General features: G+C 41.5%; 1 protein-coding gene across 1 annotated transcript; it reads left to right on the top strand.

Annotated features, from left to right (window-relative positions):
* The first annotated feature begins 13 nt into the window (after nt 1-13).
* st3gal5 (ST3 beta-galactoside alpha-2,3-sialyltransferase 5) lies at nt 14-14,289 on the top strand. Its single transcript, XM_071528512.1, has 8 exons — nt 14-101; nt 1,128-1,244; nt 5,139-5,259; nt 7,017-7,226; nt 7,357-7,481; nt 7,973-8,159; nt 8,790-8,948; nt 11,619-14,289. Exons 1-8 carry the CDS (start codon nt 94-96, stop codon nt 11,874-11,876), a joined length of 1,185 nt encoding a protein of 394 aa, XP_071384613.1. The 5' UTR covers nt 14-93; the 3' UTR covers nt 11,877-14,289.
* The last annotated feature ends 477 nt before the right edge of the window (nt 14,290-14,766 follow it).

The raw sequence follows: 14,766 nt of genomic DNA, 5'->3' as shown, positions 1-14,766 counted from the left end.
ACCGAAAGGAGGCTGAAAAATGAAGCTGAGATAAAATATTGAGTCTGGTGTAACGTTAATCTGCTACTGGATCATGGCGAAGCATGTACACCTATGGAAGGGTAAGCCGTTTGATATCAGTCACTCTGAATAAAAAATGACTGTGTAGAGTATTGTATTGAGGGCAAAATAAGATAAACTGTTGTGGTTTACATAGCTTGCTGTCCGCTGTCCTGACCGTTAGCATTGGGATAAATACAATAAGACGGCTAACGGTAACGTTTCAAGACTCTGCAAGTGATATGGCGCAAAATATAACTCTTAGCTAAACTGTATTCTAGTTTACTATTCTTACTCCTCTGGTTTGTTACAAACAAAAGTCTGTGTTTCCATCCCATAATTGTCAGGGATAGTCAAGTTATCCCGTCCGAGATTAATAACCGACTAGCCCCAGTGCTTGACGTTCCTTTTATATCGAGGGCCAAACTCCATTCAGAAAGATGGCACTTTAATGTTGCCTTGCTCGTCGTCCAAGGCATGTACCTACTATAAAATAAGTAATGAACTTATACGAATCATTATAGGCTTCTCTTCAATTAGGCATATATCAGATATGCCAAGCAGCACTTCTTTCAATAAAATGTCACCTTATAGAAATGCTTGCCCTATTTCCCCACATCGTGGAGGTGTGTGAAAGAATTTTACTGGATATCAATTTTGAATTGAGTAATGGTTTAGTGGAGGATTTGTGTGCCGGATGAACCAGAATACACTAATGATATGGTCTGATCAACAATGTGGTAAGACACCCATGTGTTTTTGCCGATAAGCAAATCAACATTAAATTGCCAGATTATCCCATTATGCGAAACCTCACTGACCTCACTGACTACTCAGACATACCGATATTTTCACCGAATATATGTGTAATTTGAGATTATTGTGCTTTATAGTATCCAAACATGTAGAGCCATTCACAGCATTGAATGGCTGCTCTGGTCAATATTATATGAAAAATGGAACCACATGTATGCCTTCTACTCTAAATCCATCCCACCATGCATTGTCCGTTACCTTGGCTAATCATTAGCTCCCATATTGACTATAATTTATTATTAACGGGACAGTGTGTTTGTGTGTGTGTCCAGGACAGGGATCCTGAGAGCCAGAGTGCTTCAGGCTACTACAGAGACTCAAGAAGGACTCCCATCGTCCCGTGTGAATGAGACCAGTATGAGGCTGCCTAAACGCTGCGGATCACACAGGTGATGTTCAGGACAGAGAACAAAGGCTCCTGTTATTCTCTGCTTTTTCTGCTGCTGATTTACTGTGTTGTCCTCTGTGAGCCATGGTGGCAATGTGGACAGAGCTGACCCTTTCTTCTCTGCTCAATGTCTTAAAGGAGAACACTGGTGTCATTTTAGAGCTAGCCCATTTCTATCTACATCTAGTTTGCATTTCACATATGTAATTCGATTTTTTTATTTTTTTTTATTTTTTTTATTTACTCTTAACTTTACGGTGTCAAACCAGCCAACAAAGAAACCCCAAAGGAAAAACATGGATGTGACAACACAGACCAAACTTAAAAAAAGACACCAGTATTATCCTTTAACATCACAAAAGTGATGCAGACACACACTCTTTGTTCTATTCTGCTTCATTTCTTCCTTTAAACTACTATCTAAATTAGGGTTAAACCAATATATAGGGCTGATATTGGCCTTTTTATCAATAAACTGTATATGAGGGCTGCACACAAACTGAAAAAAGAAAAATTCAAAATCGCAGCCAGCATCAACTACTGTTACTTCCAAATTGCAAGATGCTGCAGTGTGTTTTTTTGTTTTTTTTTATCATAGGGAAGGGTGTTTCACACAGCCTTCCAAAACAAGATTTTCGTGTATTGTCCAGAATTCTTCACCTACATATCAAGTTGCATCTCCCTGAAAATTAACATCGGATATCAGATTTGTACCTGCCAAACTCTTTTTTGTGGTTCGAGTTTAGCTGTTTTAGGCAACACACAGGAAATGTAGGCGAAGAGTGGCTTTCACTCTCAGTTCAACAACAAAAACTACTCTGAATTATTTAACCCTCTTTTTATTTTGTTCTTTTAAGGATTATTTTGTTCTGTTGTTATCCTATCCCTCCAAACTCTATTCTTTTCTACCTCACTCTGTTTAGAAAAGTCGCTAATTGCTTCTGTGATTATTTGGATAGTTTTGTCGGGGCTTCTGTGCCCTTCTCAAATTCTCCTCTCTTTCAGTAACGGAGTGGATGTGGTTAGAGGACAGCTTGGGCCACAATAGTGTAACTCTTTAAAAATGAATAAATAATGTGTGTGTGAGTGTGGCTGTCGGGGAGTCGGATTATCAGCCTGATCCCCCATCACATGCTTTGACTAGCCTGGGTGACTGGCTTCCACTGCAAGATCAAACAGAGCTCGACTGGTTTCCACTACGAGACCAAACCGAGCTAGACTTCCTATCATTGTCTCCTTTATAGCTTATATTTCCTGGTGGTGAAGGTGGGGAACTTGTGGAACACCGGGTGTTGTTGAAAAGCCAACTTCCCTGAATAGATTTGGAAAAGAAAAATGTAGAAAACACAGACCTAGCCAGGCTGCGACCCACTTTGACTCAGCGTTTAAGAATCCCTGATCTTGAACTCTCATAGCAGCTAGTTTTTTTTTTTTTTTTTCAGACAGCATAAATATGCCCATTACCTTCCAGCTATCAGTGGTCTGTTCCCAGTGGCTAGAGGACAAAGCGTTCTTGGTACACAAAGAAGTCATAGAAATGCTCCATGGGACTATAAATAGCTCGCATTGGATAATGTGAGGTTTTATTTGCTTTCAGAGAGTATTTTACCCCCCTTGACTTTGCATTTTGTGGTGCTGCAGCCTGAAATCATAACGGATTCAAATGTTGATTCCTTTACCCTGATTGACAAAGTGAAAATACGATTTATTGAAATATATAAAATATTATTGGACATATTAAACTCCCTTTGGCAGCAATTACGGCCTCGGGATCCTCTTGGATACATCCGCATCAGCTTGGCACATCTAGTTTTTGGAATTTTCCTCCATTACGATTTGCAGATGTGCTCAAGAATTGGTCAAGCTGGATGGAGAGCATCTGTGAACTGCTATGTTCAAGTCTGGGATTCAAGTCTGGGCTTGGGCTTGTTCCAAAGCCAACCCAGTGGTGATCAGCCTGTTCTGTAGTTATTTTTGCCTCCATTCATGATACAAGCCGTAAAACACTACAAAATGTGGAAAAAGTCAAGCTTTTTCCCTACCAGCGTTCACAACAGCAGGACATTAGGCACTGCAGCAGCGTCGCACACATGTTTGTGGGAATCGGTTTTCCTTTGCAAATGATGCGGTCGCAAACTTCCAGGGAACCTTCCCCCGCCGCCGCACGTGTGAACGCCGGCAAGTGATAAAAAACAAAAACAAAGGAGGACGGATGATATTTGATTGTGGTCGGGCAGATTTCAATACAGTCCATTAACGCTGCTGATGACCGTTTTAAGCAGGCGATCGAAACACACACATTTTATCAGCAGAATGTGTGCGTATTGTACATAGCAGGAATTTTTATTTTTATTGATGTAATCATTGTTAAGTCGAACAACCTCCGTCCTGGGTGGTTAAACACACTCGCTCACACACACTTCCGGCATGCAGCTTGGCTGGTTTCTAACTAGGCAGTTAGATGGGCAGATAGGATGGTGTAGTAGATACTACAATTTCCATATCTAAAGAGGCTAGAGGTGAAATGTGTTGAAGAATCCCTGGTGTACAGTTGAAGTTGCGTGTCAGACAAATATCATTTGTTTCATTTAAACTGAACAAATCGTAAACATCAGCATCTCATTTCCCACATCCTCCAATCTCTTGAGCGTTGTTCTCGTGTGTCTCTACAACGGTTACTAAAAACCTCTAACTTGAAACCACCACTGCTGAATTCCCCCGTTGTGTGTGTGTGTGTGTGTGTGTGTGTGTGTGTGTGTGTGAAAATACTGTGGGCGAGTAGCTGTGCTGCCGATGCACACGGCCTGCAGGCCCCGGGGTTCTGCTCGCAGAGAAAAAAGGTTTTCAGGTTTTCCCATCAGCAGAGGAGACTTCCATCGTTGTTTGAACTGTAGATAACGGAGGAAAAGAATAGAGCGACGTGGCCGTGTTTGCGATACGAGTTGGGATTGAATTTTTCAGATACCTGGCTGTTAAAAATTCACATGGAAGGTTTCAATGGTTGGAAAGGAGAAAAGACACGCTTTATGTTGATATCACTGTATTTCCTGTCAGCTGCAAGCCCTCATTTGCATCTGTTGAGCTGGGCATCAGTGGGGTTTAAAATTTACCCCTGTAGAGCTCTGACTCTTCTGCACCAGCAACTGTTTCCTGATGTACAGAAAAGCATCCTTGATAATGTCAAGGAAGGAGGAGAATTGTTAGGGCAACACAATGGGTTTAATGTTTAATATTTGGTTATTTCCTAATCAAATATTTCATCGTTCATTAACTGTTTCCCCGGCTAGTCTCGCTTGCTGCGGTTGATAAGTCTAATCTTGATCTCCATAACAGACTGAAACAGTGGACTCCTTCATTTTAATCTTGCCACTGAAGTAGAAAGCAGGTGAACTAGTCGAGTTTAAGTTTGATCCACATGGATGTCCAGTCTTGCATTAATACAGGACCAGGTTGCAATACGTCCAACACAGTTTAACAAAATTAATTTACTGTTGTCATTTTTCTTATGCTGCTCATTTATAGTTTCAGAACTTTCATTAGCCATGTTCAGTTGGCTTTTAGCTTCTTTATTTTTGGTTTTTGGTCTGAAATCCAATTCCAGGTAGCATTAAAAAGATTAAATTTGGCTTCCTGAAACCTGCCTATACCTTTGACATTGTCATATGCAATATCATATTTATATCTTATGTATGAAAGATTCATAAATCAGGGTTAGGGCCTGTTCTGACGATTTCACCCTCTGTTTTATTACCATCTACCTCTCTTTGTCTTCCGCCTCTCCCAGCACGTGTTGATCCCTGTGTTGCTGTGTTTTTTCTTGTACTGTGTCATATAAAAGTAATATTGTTTCTCACTCTAATAGGAACAAAACCGTTCTGTGTGTGTGTCTCTCCAGGCGTGTGCTGGTGCCCGTCGTGGTGTTCGGCTTGGTGTGTTTGGCGCTGCTCTCTCTGCCGCTGTTTGAGACGGAGACGAGCAAGCCTCTGGACTGGCACGTCGACCCCGCACATCAGAAGGTGACAAGAGAATAGAATAGGCTGTTCAAATAAGTCTCTGGGCTGCTGTGTTTGCTGCACGTTGAAAGCTATCAGTGTTGAGAGGAGAACAAGGTAGAGTAGAATAGAGTACACCCCCTATTTTGACCCAGAACATGAGACTAGACTGGAGGAAACGGAAACAGACTAGAGTAAAAGTAAAGCAGGTTACAGTAGAAGAACAGAACAATGTAATGTAGAGCAGTAAAATAGAGTGGATTGGAGTATAACCCATCTAAGTGTCAGCTGACCATTCAGGATTGGCGCTTTGAATAGAAATGCTATTAGGATAGTAATGCACTGGAAAAATCCAAATGAGCTGCTTTGAATTGGCAGCCACTTACACACTGTATGTGTTTGCTTCATCCTGTCTGTGCTCATGGAAATGAACAGTGGATCAGGAATCATTTAGAAAGTAAATGTTCACTGTAACAGGCAGACCAGACAGGGACCCAAATGCAGACACAGGAAACAGAAGCTTGTGTAAAAGAATTTACTAGCCGTTGCAAGAAATGGTACAAAAAACAATCCAAAAATCAAGGGCAGGCAGAATGACAGAAAGCAAACTGACAGAATTAGTCAAATAGCGAGAAAGCTAGTCCGTACATACACCAGACAATCCAGCAGGGAACAAAGGCATGAGGTCAGGTATATACTGTATACCCCTGAACTAATTAATCATCATCAACAGCTGGTAACCCAGGGTGAGGCGTGGCCTCTGGACAGATGGGGCGGAGATACCTAGACACACACCACATAACAGACAGGGAAGGAAAAGGAGAGCAATAAGAATCAGGATGACTGGTCTGACCAGTTCACTACAAATCTGTGCAAATTTGCTAAAGATGTCAGCAGGCAGCGAGGATTTGCTCCGGATGGGAACACCAGCTAAATGGATAAAAATAATATCCTTTTGAATTATTACAGTCATTGTCATGTATTTGCAGTTTAACCCATTAATGACTAACTACTAAATTTAAGGAAATGCTCCACAGATTTTTTTCTGTTAGAGGTAAAAACAAACTTTGCAGAGAGAACTGTCAAGACATATGGCTATACATACCAAAATCATTTTTTGTTGATTTTATTTAGAAATGCAAAAAATCACAAAGATTAAGCAACCATAAAGCATCTTATTTTTTTTTTCTACACACATGATCTGGGCTCTGACAATATAGATTACAAAAGAAAAACAATTATCTGTTGCTTTACCTTGGTACAGTGTTATTCTATTCTATTCCTGTGGGAATTCCAAAATCAATAAAATGTCTATTTTAAATCTCCATTTTTCACCCCAACTTAACGTCTCAACCACATTGTGTGTGTGAATCTATATTGTCAACCAATCCAAAGTAATTGGCAATACATTGTAAAATGTCAAAAAATTCATGGATGCCGATGGACAAATCATCCAGTTATCGCAATTCCCAAAAAATTACGTTTGTTGGAGGTTTGAGGATTTCTGAAGGACGGTGACCTATTCTAGAGTGGGCTCATTTCAAAATGTGCTTTTGTAATTTTTAATAAATTAAATAAGATGATAACAAGACATATTTCGGACTGTAAACGCCATTGAATGCTGTGTTTTTGTACAGAAAGTCAGTGAAAACACACTTTGCGTGTTCTCACTAGAAAGTCTATTGTTATGGAAGTGATGCTCTACCAGTCATATTATAATATAACATCACAGCCTAGCAGCTTACCTGCTGCTCTCATAACCTGTTGTTTTACTTTCCCAGCGTGTCCGTGCGTACGTGCACAGCGTCCTGGAGGGCCAGTGTCGTCCCGGCAGCGCCAGGCGGAGCTTGTCGGCCGGGCTTCCCGCTTCTAGTCGGGTTGCCCAGCCTTTCCTGTGGAGGGACACGCCCCTTCCCGACGACCTCTTCCTGTTTCCGCCCCCCTTTGGCTTCGGAGGCCTCAGGCACAAACTAGAGGACCTGCTGAAGCTGGTGAATACTGCTACTACTGCTACTAATATCTCGGATTTCATCATGATATACGGTATTTTAACACACCTCTTTCCTTTTCTCTCTCTCTCTCTCTCTCTCTCTCTCTCTCTCTCTCTCTCCCCCCTTTAAGCTGCCGGACTCCGGCTCCGCCCCCCAGCCGGACAAATGCCGGCGCTGTGTGGTCATGGGAAACGGAGGCATTCTGAGAGGCCTGGAGCTGGGCCCGCTGATCGACCGCTTTGACACCATTATCAGGTCGGAAACACACACGTTTCACTTTTTATTTGCGCACACACACACACACACACACCTCCGTAGCAAATCAATATTAGCTCACCACTGGTATTCACAGATGTTTCCCCCGGCTCTCTATATTGATATGATAATATAATAACTTCTTGAAATATGACTGGACACTATGATATAATATTATCTGAATCTACTTTTTGCTTTGTATATGTGTCAGAGTTTTGAATTTGCATTTATTTGCATTTGCATTACATTAAAATTGCAAACATTCTCTCCCTCTCTCCCTCCCTTTCCCTCTCTCCCTCTCCCTCTCTCTCTCCCTCTCCCTCCCTTTCTCCCCCCCCTCCCTCCCTCTCTCTCCCCCCCCTCTCCCTCTCCCTCAACCCCGCCCCCTCTCTCTCCCTCTCCCTCTCTCACTCTCTCTCCCCCCCTCCCGCTCCCTCTCCCCGCTCTCTCCCTCTCTCCCTCTCTCCCTCCCTCTCTCTCCCTCCCCCCAGGTTGAACAGCGGCCCTCTGGGAGAGTTCAGCGTGGACGTGGGGAACCGGACCAGCATCAGGATGAGTTACCCGGAGGGCACGCCGCTCCGCTGGGCCGACACAGACGCACACACTCTGTTTGTCGCCGTGGTTTATAAAGCCGTGGACATCAGCTGGATCTCTGCTATGATCAGCAAGCACACTGTGGTGAGTGCGAGTTGTGTGTGTGTGTGTGTGTGTGTGGAGGTGTGTGTGTTTGCATGTTAAAAAGTTTTTGTGTCCCGTGGTCTAAATGCTGTTTCAGAGGCTTTTCCATCCAGCCAACAGTGACATTTTGGGAGAAACACTAAATACGTCAGTCGTAATATTTAAGTAACACACAGTCTTAATTAGCCTAGTCCAACCTGAGGATCTAAGACCAGTCTAAGTCTTAGACTAGTCTTAAACTAGCTTTATACAACAGGCTCCTGCTGCAGTTTAAGCTGCTCAGCCGCTCAAATCTGAATGGAGACTAGCAATATTGTGTGAGAGAAGAAGAAAATAAAGGAAGTATAGGAAAACGCTGTGTTTCGATTGTGTACTGTAGAAGTGAATCATTAATAACTCGGATAGTGTGTGTTCCCCAAAACAAACTAGTCTTAAGTGTGTGTTCCGCAAATCCAACCGTCCGTCAAATGTGTATTCCTCTATGAAAAAAGGTGTGTGATGTTCAGTGTCATGTAATGTGTCCCCAAATTAATTTGCCTTGATGACACGCATTACAGTCTTGGCTCTGGTTTCTAGCTTTGAGGGAGATTCTTAGATTCTAGATACAAACAACAGTATTTTGTGTTGCAGCCGCTGTGGGACCGGCTGTTCTTCTGGCAGAAGGTTCCAGATGGAATCCCCCTCGAGCCCCAGAAGTTCAGACTTCTAAACCTGCAAGTCATCAGAGAGACCGCAATGGACCTACTGAAGTACCCTCCGCCCAAGCCACGACTATGGGGCTGGGACCAGGTAATAGACACCTCCCAAACCAGACAATAAATAATAGTCTGTTATTATAACCGAGGTAATACTTAAACCACAACCCAAAACGGTGACTAAACAGTGAGCACTGAGCACATAAAAGTAAATGAATCCATAGTGACTCATATGAAATAGTGAATTATACCAGTGGTTCTCAACGTGGGGTCCGGGGACCACCAGGGGTCCTTGAGGGCATTCCAGGGGGTCCCCAGCAAATTGATGAATTGTTAAACTGCATTATTTTGTCATTTTAGAATGACTATTTTGATCATAGTGTCACTGTTATCTCTCTACCTACAATACAGATAGTCATGGAATTCTATACAAAATCATATCTAACAATAAAAATATTCTCAGTTTTGGGTCAGAGAGACAAAATCTCATCAAATGGGGGTCCGTGGCCCTAATGTGGACTACATTAGGGGTCCTTCATATGAAAAAGCTTGAGAATCACTGAATTATACCATGTTTATTCTCCAGAGTGTATTTTTGGAACCATTTCAAGTGAGCAGCCATGTATTCATCTTTCACTTCTTGGGGAAACAGCAAAAAATAGTCCCTGGTAGTTCAAACCAGGAAGTTATTTTTGCATCATATTTTGCATAGATTTTATCAATGTCCTACACAAAACTGCCAGACTTAGCCGCATATCATTTAAGATTATTAACTGGCAATGTGCCAATCTTTCCATATCGCTCTCAACTGTCTGTGAGTGTTGGGCAGTTCCACACGTCTTCGATTAAAAAGTGTCATGTTCCTGTTTACATATACCGTTATAAATACATGCAAATTAGGAGCAAAAAGTTTCGGATGGGGTGCAATGCTGCTGGTCTGCTGGTCTGTACATTTGTACATTGCCAAATCAGGATCAGATCATATTCAAATGAACGATGACAGGGGGTTCCCCAAGCGCCGGCTGCCGGCTATTTAGCCGTCTACTCACCTTTGTCTGGCCGGCTGCTTTCATAACTGAATGTCACTAAATGTTCACACTACCAGAATTTGGTAGTGACAACAGAATTTTTGAATGAGTGACTGCGCATGTCTGGTACACACTGGAGCAGGCTGAAGTAAAATGACTAGACTCAGACTGTCTGTACGGGTATCAGGAGTCACTCCACTCCTCCGATCTCACGATGGCTGGAAATAATGTCTGTAACCACAGTAACATTTACTTCAGACCAATATGGCGGCTACCATCGCCTGTATTTTCAGTTTGACACCAGTAACACCAGTAACACCAGTAACCTAGCCTGGTATCGAGCCCCTATGAATCGCAGTTTTCAGCACTCGATTCGAATTCGAATTTGCATGGCGATTCATGTCCCTTATGAATCGCCATGCAAATTCGAAGAGTGCTGAAAACTGCGATTCATAGGGGCTGGATACCAGGCTACCAGTAACCAGTCGTCAGTTTATTCATAAGATCTTAATAAACTGCCACTGACAACAGCGTCACATTCTCTTTTTCCACCGCAGGAACTTGATACTTTTAACCGCAACATTTGGGCCGAAGGCCGCAGAACTGCAACAACCGCAATGTTGAGGAAACAGACTGGATGGAAAAATTGAGAATGTCTCACAACACTTACCTCCGTCTCTTTCAAATTAAGGATGATAATGTTACATAACATAACGAGTGCTGAGCCTTAACGTCACATAACAACCAGCTGTCCAGTCCCGTTCTGGTTCACACTACTCGGACTAACCGAATCCGCTCTCAAATTCAGTATCACTACCTGAATTTTTCAGGTAGTGACTTTGGTTATAGAATGTGGTTATCACTCTCCTTAAGAACCGAACTGTGTGTGAAATTGCAAGGAGAGTTGTGAGTTTTTTTAGATGTTTCAAAATAATAGCGATTTCTGCCGAGCCTCTGCACAACGTGCAGCGAACGGTCGCCATGGTAACGACGGACTCAACTGAAGTGTTACAGCTGAAACTACTGTATAACGCTAAATACAAGGCCTTAGCTGAGGAGATCATTTTAGGGGCTTTATTACCATGACCATGTAAAATCATTATTTAAACCGATTTACGTTTCCATAATTATTGGATCTTAGTTCTATGAGTGCAGTAGTACTCAGGAGAGAGATCCAGTCTTGCTCTGAGAAGACTACAATATGCATTTGGTATTAAGAAAGTACATTAAACATTCACAATTAAAAAATATTATCAGTTCATTTTTCAATTGAGCATTGGTCCTGTAATAAATTTTTTTATTTATGTTATTTTAAGTCATGCTTTCATAAACATATTTAAGGGTTGTTTATTAATTCGGTAAAAATGCATCACCGGAAAAATGTATCTTGCCATCGCAAAGATCCCTTAGCCGGCTACTTTTCTCATCTCTCTCTACTCAAAAATCTGGGGAACCCCTTGCCGATGAACAGGCCTGGCTCTGTGTTGTCATGGCTATTTACTTCAAGTACTTGGTCCTACTTACAGACAAAGGTGTGTCAAGCTCGCCATCTAGTGGACAAATCGTGTATTGCCAGTCTGAAAAGACTCAACATAGTGTTAGAAGTACTGGGGCAAATGATCTCCCAGGGGTGATTTTAGTGTTTATGTGCTTATCACTAATGGGCAAAACTTGGTGTATTCCTTTGAATAGAAAGACAGTAATAGTAATAATAGTGATACTGCTTCTCTCTCCAGAACATCCCTACCCTGGGCGTCTCCGCGCTGACCTTAGCCAGCCTGCTGTGCGACGAGGTCAGCCTGGCCGGCTTCGGGTACAACCTGTCCCAGCAGGGGGCGCCGCTGCACTACTACGACCGGCAGCCCATGGCCGCCATGCTGCAGCAGAAGATGCACGACGTGGACCGAGAGACCCGGCTGCTGCGGGGCCTGGTCAGACAGGGGGCCGTCACCGACCTGACGGGGGGGATCCACTGCGCCTTCTGCCCCGGCTGAGAGAGAGAGAGAGAGAGAGAGAGAGAGAGCTGGCAGAAAGAAGAAGTAGTTGCCACAGAGAAGAAGAAGAAAGAAGAAGTTAAGGCATTTGTTGCGAAAGCGCTTTTAAGAAACGGGTTTGCTGCGAAGCGAACAACGAACACTCATGTCGAGAAGAAGTGAAGGAAAAATAAGCGAATGGAGAGAAAGACAGAACTGGCCACAAAGAAAGTCACGTGAAATGTGCCTACAAAGCACATTTCAGACACGGCCTTGTTAAAAAAGTGCTTTTCGAGCAATAAGGACCACTGACAGAGAAGAACAAAGAAAGAAGTCACGTCAAATGTATTTAATTTATTTAAGTTCCTCACAGGGTACTTTGTGAAGAACAGAGGACATGAGGACAGGGAGAAAAAAGGAAGAGAAAGAAAGATCTCGGGAAATCGTACGAAGGAAATGGACCGGATGCTTCTGCAGCAGGAGTGGGATTTCAAATCTAAATCAAAACAAATTCATTTATTAATTACACAGCATTCATTCCTCATTATTTCTTAACAAGTTACACATGATCCCCTTAAATCCCTGGGTCAAGAAGTGACATATGACAGTTCCGTTTAAATGCATTTTGAAGCAGTATATTATTTATTGTGTTTGTGTTGTGTAACACTGGAGCAAAATGGGTCCGTATTTGAAGTTACAGTGGAGTCTGAATGTTACAAAGCAAGTGGATTGCTCTGCCTTAATTTACATATCTTTGAAACTAGCTTCCCACGTCGTCGGGCGATGACGTCACAGATAGGTCAAGAAAGGAAAATCCATTGACAGAAACTACACTTTTCTCTCTAAACGCCACTGCAATTCTGTGTGTAGCATTCCAGGACAATGTTTCCATGTGATGATACTTGGAGATTTTGGTAGCAGATATACAGCAAATGCTTCATTGTCCTTTTCTGTGAAGAGTTTGTGAAAAGTGCACACAGCATTCATTTAAATTACACTTTCATAGGCGGTTAGTTTCACTGTGAATACATAGAACTTGAATACTGTTCATTTTTGTGTCATTATCCTAAATTCATTATTGTTAAGATGCAGTTACAGATCTACTTAAAAGTTAAGTACTCAAGTATAACTGAAAATTTTACTCAATTAACATTACTGTTTCCTTATAGACAAATACAGTCAATACTTTGTCTCCTTACAGCGTGGTTTCAGAGTCACAAAGCAGTAAGGATTTATAAATTATCAAGTCATTTAGGATTATAACGGCCTTCTGAAAAAATATCCACTTGTTATTGCTTTATTTACATTTCTTTACAAGTAAACAAATCAGTTACTAGTGAACAATGAAATTATAAATATCTGTTTCTTTAACTTTATTTATTGCACGTTCCTGTGTTCTTAATGTGAGGTCAGATTTCAAGTGAATGAGCTGCAACAGCAGTGAATTAGCGGCTTCTAAATTGATGCCAAAAACTTTGCATCTGGGTCATATTGAATACAACTAAACACAAGGATTATTATTTTTATCTTTACTTTAAACATGTAGCATTTTTAAACATGATTCCCTAGTATAATTACCATAAACAAATGCTAAGCAAACTCAAATTCTACATTTAGGAACTTAAACCTCACTGGACATGTTAGTTTTAATGATGGGTGATCATATTGTAGTCTTTATTTACAGTAGAGCCTTGTTCATTCAAAGCTCGGTCTTCCAAAACAAATGCACCAGTGAAAAAATATGTTATCATTCATGAATATGTACTTTTTGGATCTTTCTTGTTTTGTTATGCAGCCAATTTCACCTGCCTGACATTTCTGTCGTGACTTCAAAACGTTCCTGTGTGCACGCTTCATATTTTGAATATGAAGCTGAAGCTTTACTTTGATCCGTTTCACTGTTCTTCCAGTGAACTTCGTTACCAAGGAGACAGCTGTGCGTTTACTGTATACAGTGTGATTTTTAAGTCCTTTCCCCAGATTTGGATTGTCAACAGTCTTAAAAAAACACATGGTTTGGAAGGGAATTTGTCATTTCCTTTTTTTTGTGTCAGCCTGCATTCCAGAGGGGAATGTTACTGTTTTCCTTCACACTCGACTCTGTACTTTACAGTGTGGTATCACGCTTAAAATGTCTTCCATGTTTTATTGTTTTATGGTTTACAGCCCTAACTAGACGATTCCCCCTGTCTCCATTGGGATCTTAATGCCTGGCGTGTAGGAGGTGTCATGTCTTAAAGGTTTTATTTTGTCGATCGATGTTCACTTTACACTGTCGGAGCTTCACTCTGTTCTTATCATTTGAATGTACAAATGTTGGAAATTCACTTTTTTGTATTGAACAGAAGCCAATACACTTATCACACACTGACAAAATGAGTTGTTTTCATTATGGACTGGCATTATGGGTAGGCAGTAATACCACTTTACTTCACTAGAGGGCAATGTTTTATACTTAACAAAGCAAGTTTATGAGGTTCTCTTAGGTTAAAATATGTTATTCTCAAGGCTGACTGACTATCCATGAAGCAGGGGGAGATTACACCACCTACCATTATAAATGCTCTGGTCAAAGCAGTTGTACAATTCTGTGTGTTCAGCATTCACATTGATCACCCATTCAGCTTTGACCACCACATTTATGATTTATGTTTATGAGTAGTGATGTCCCTCCTTTGAAAAAGAAATAGAACTACCTTTACAAAATGATTGATTATATGAAAGCAGTTGGCATATTACTGATAGACTTTTTATCCTAGTTATCTAAGATAGTTTTAGATGAATGAAGGTCCTGTGTAGAGTTTTCAAACAGGGCCATTCATTTACGTGCTCCGTAATTAACCGATCAAGGTTTGACCAATTAGAAGTCGCCTTACAAAGACAAGTCCGTCATATTCTGAAAAACGCTCCT

The sequence above is a fragment of the Centroberyx affinis genome, unplaced genomic scaffold (genome assembly GCF_046629955.1).
Source record: "Centroberyx affinis isolate AG114_WGS23_722 - 3 ecotype Tasmania unplaced genomic scaffold, CSIRO-AGI_Caff_v1 ptg001682l_1, whole genome shotgun sequence".
NCBI classification, from domain to species: domain Eukaryota; kingdom Metazoa; phylum Chordata; class Actinopteri; order Beryciformes; family Berycidae; genus Centroberyx; species Centroberyx affinis.
The sequence above is the reverse complement of the archived record's forward strand: the minus strand, read 5'-3'. Positions and strand labels throughout refer to the sequence as shown.

What these genes read in the sequence shown, in the direction of transcription:
- st3gal5 (XM_071528512.1), top strand. An exon ending in AAACGCTGCGGATCACACAG is followed by an intron (nt 1,245 to 5,138) that starts GTGATGTTCAGG and finishes GTGTCTCTCCAG; the next exon opens with GCGTGTGCTGGTGCCCGTCG. An exon ending in TCGACCCCGCACATCAGAAG is followed by an intron (nt 5,260 to 7,016) that starts GTGACAAGAGAA and finishes TTACTTTCCCAG; the next exon opens with CGTGTCCGTGCGTACGTGCA.